Source organism: Calidris pugnax, unplaced genomic scaffold (assembly GCF_001431845.1).
Source record: "Calidris pugnax isolate Ruff unplaced genomic scaffold, ASM143184v1 scaffold459, whole genome shotgun sequence".
Taxonomy (NCBI): Eukaryota; Metazoa; Chordata; class Aves; order Charadriiformes; family Scolopacidae; genus Calidris; species Calidris pugnax.
In genome coordinates, this window is record NW_015091670.1 from 935,596 (window position 1) to 937,138 (window position 1,543).

Genomic DNA, 1,543 nt, shown 5'->3' on the forward strand with positions numbered 1-1,543 from the left:
AGCTGCGGGTGGGGGCCCCGGGGGGGGGGGGCTGGGGGTGGGCGCAGGAGGGTGACAAAGCCCCAGGGCTTTCCCCCAGAGCCCCCCCCCAGCCCCAAGGAGCTGCACCCCAGGGGGATGCATGAACCTGGCCCCCCCACATCGTCCCTCGGGGTGTCAGCGCAGCCCCTGGTGATGCCGGGCCCGTGCCCGGGGTGGGAATCCTGGTAATCCCGGTAATCCCTGCTCCAGCCCATTTGCACCGTCCCTGGGAGGGGGCAAGACTGAACTTGGGGTGCCAACCCTGCCCCCCCAGCACTCGTCCCCGTCCCCCCCAGCTCCCGTCCTGTGGCAGCCCCCCTCCCCGCCGCCACGCTCGTGCGTGCCCCGCGGCACGTGGCGCCATCCCCGCTCCCTAATCTCCCGCTCGCCGGGATTATCGCTGCCTGCGCTTCCCGACGGGATTAATCCGCAGCTGCTGCCGCGCCGGAGCGGGCGGCCATGGCCCGATGGCTCCCGCCCGCACCGCAGGCACCGCGGCTCTTTTGGGGAGGCAATGGGGGTCCCGCTCGCCGGGTCGGGCTCCGCTCTGGGGGGACAGGGCACAGCAGGGCCCCGTTTGGGGGTCCCGTGGGGCAGCGCCGGTGTGGGCGCATGCCCTGTGTGGGGTGGTCCCCGGGGCCGTGCGGGTCGGGCAGCGTGCCGTCCCTCCGTCCCGCTCGGTGGCCGGGGCCAGCGTCTGGCCGGGCAGGGGAGCTGGGGACGTGGTGGCCCTAATCCGGATAAGCCCCTGGGCACGTGGCCCGGGCACTGCCAAGCTGGGGGGGGGCAGCAAGTCCTGCCAAGGGGGTCCCCGCGCCCCTCCAGCTGCGTTCGGTGTCCCCATACCCCAATACAGCCCTGACCGGGCACCCCAGCTCATCTCCTGCCCGTGTCCCCAGATGTCCCTGGGCTCGGCCACCCCGTGTCCCCTCCCGGGGCTCCCCCCCACCCGCTCACCCCGGCTCTGCTCTTCCCCCAGGACTCCCTGAACAACAACGGCAGCTTCCCCCAGCCCGCGCACCGCACCACCTGGCAGGACACCCTTCTCCACTCCTCCTCCTCCTCCTCTTCCTCACACGCTGGTGAGCGCGGGGTGGGGTCCGTGGGGCAGGGACTCGCTCCCCCTGGGGGGCTCCCGCAGCCATCCCCCCTGGTTAAATCCCCCCCCTGGTTCTGCCCCCGGGGCGGGGGGCTGACGCGGGGCTCTGCCTTCCCCACAGGACACTCGTCGCCCCACGCCTGCATCCAAGATGGACCCTGCCTGGAGAGCCCGAAGGGGCCGAGCCCCGGGGGGGCCGGGCAGGCCCCCGCCTCGCTGCAGCCCTCCCCCTTTGACTCGCAAGGCAACAGCCACGAGTCGCTGGCACATGGTAACCCATCGCCCCCGAGAGCCGGGGAAGATTATAACATGAATATCATCTCCTCTGCGCTGCGAGCACCGCACTCCCCGTCGCACCTCCGCCAGCCGCCCCCTAAACCGTCTCTCTCTCCAACAGGGCCTGTGGCTCCCCCCGGCCCCCCC

General features: G+C 72.6%; 1 protein-coding gene across 1 annotated transcript in view; it reads left to right on the top strand.

Moving 5' to 3' along the window:
• Positions 1–1,543, top strand: part of MAPK8IP2 (mitogen-activated protein kinase 8 interacting protein 2) — a 10,395-nt gene that overhangs the window by 1,726 nt on the left and 7,126 nt on the right. The window contains exons 3-4 of the mRNA XM_014961952.1: positions 1,001–1,103; positions 1,242–1,540. Coding sequence (XP_014817438.1) covers positions 1,001–1,103; positions 1,242–1,540 — 402 coding nt within the window. The remainder of the gene's footprint in view (positions 1–1,000; positions 1,104–1,241; positions 1,541–1,543) is intronic.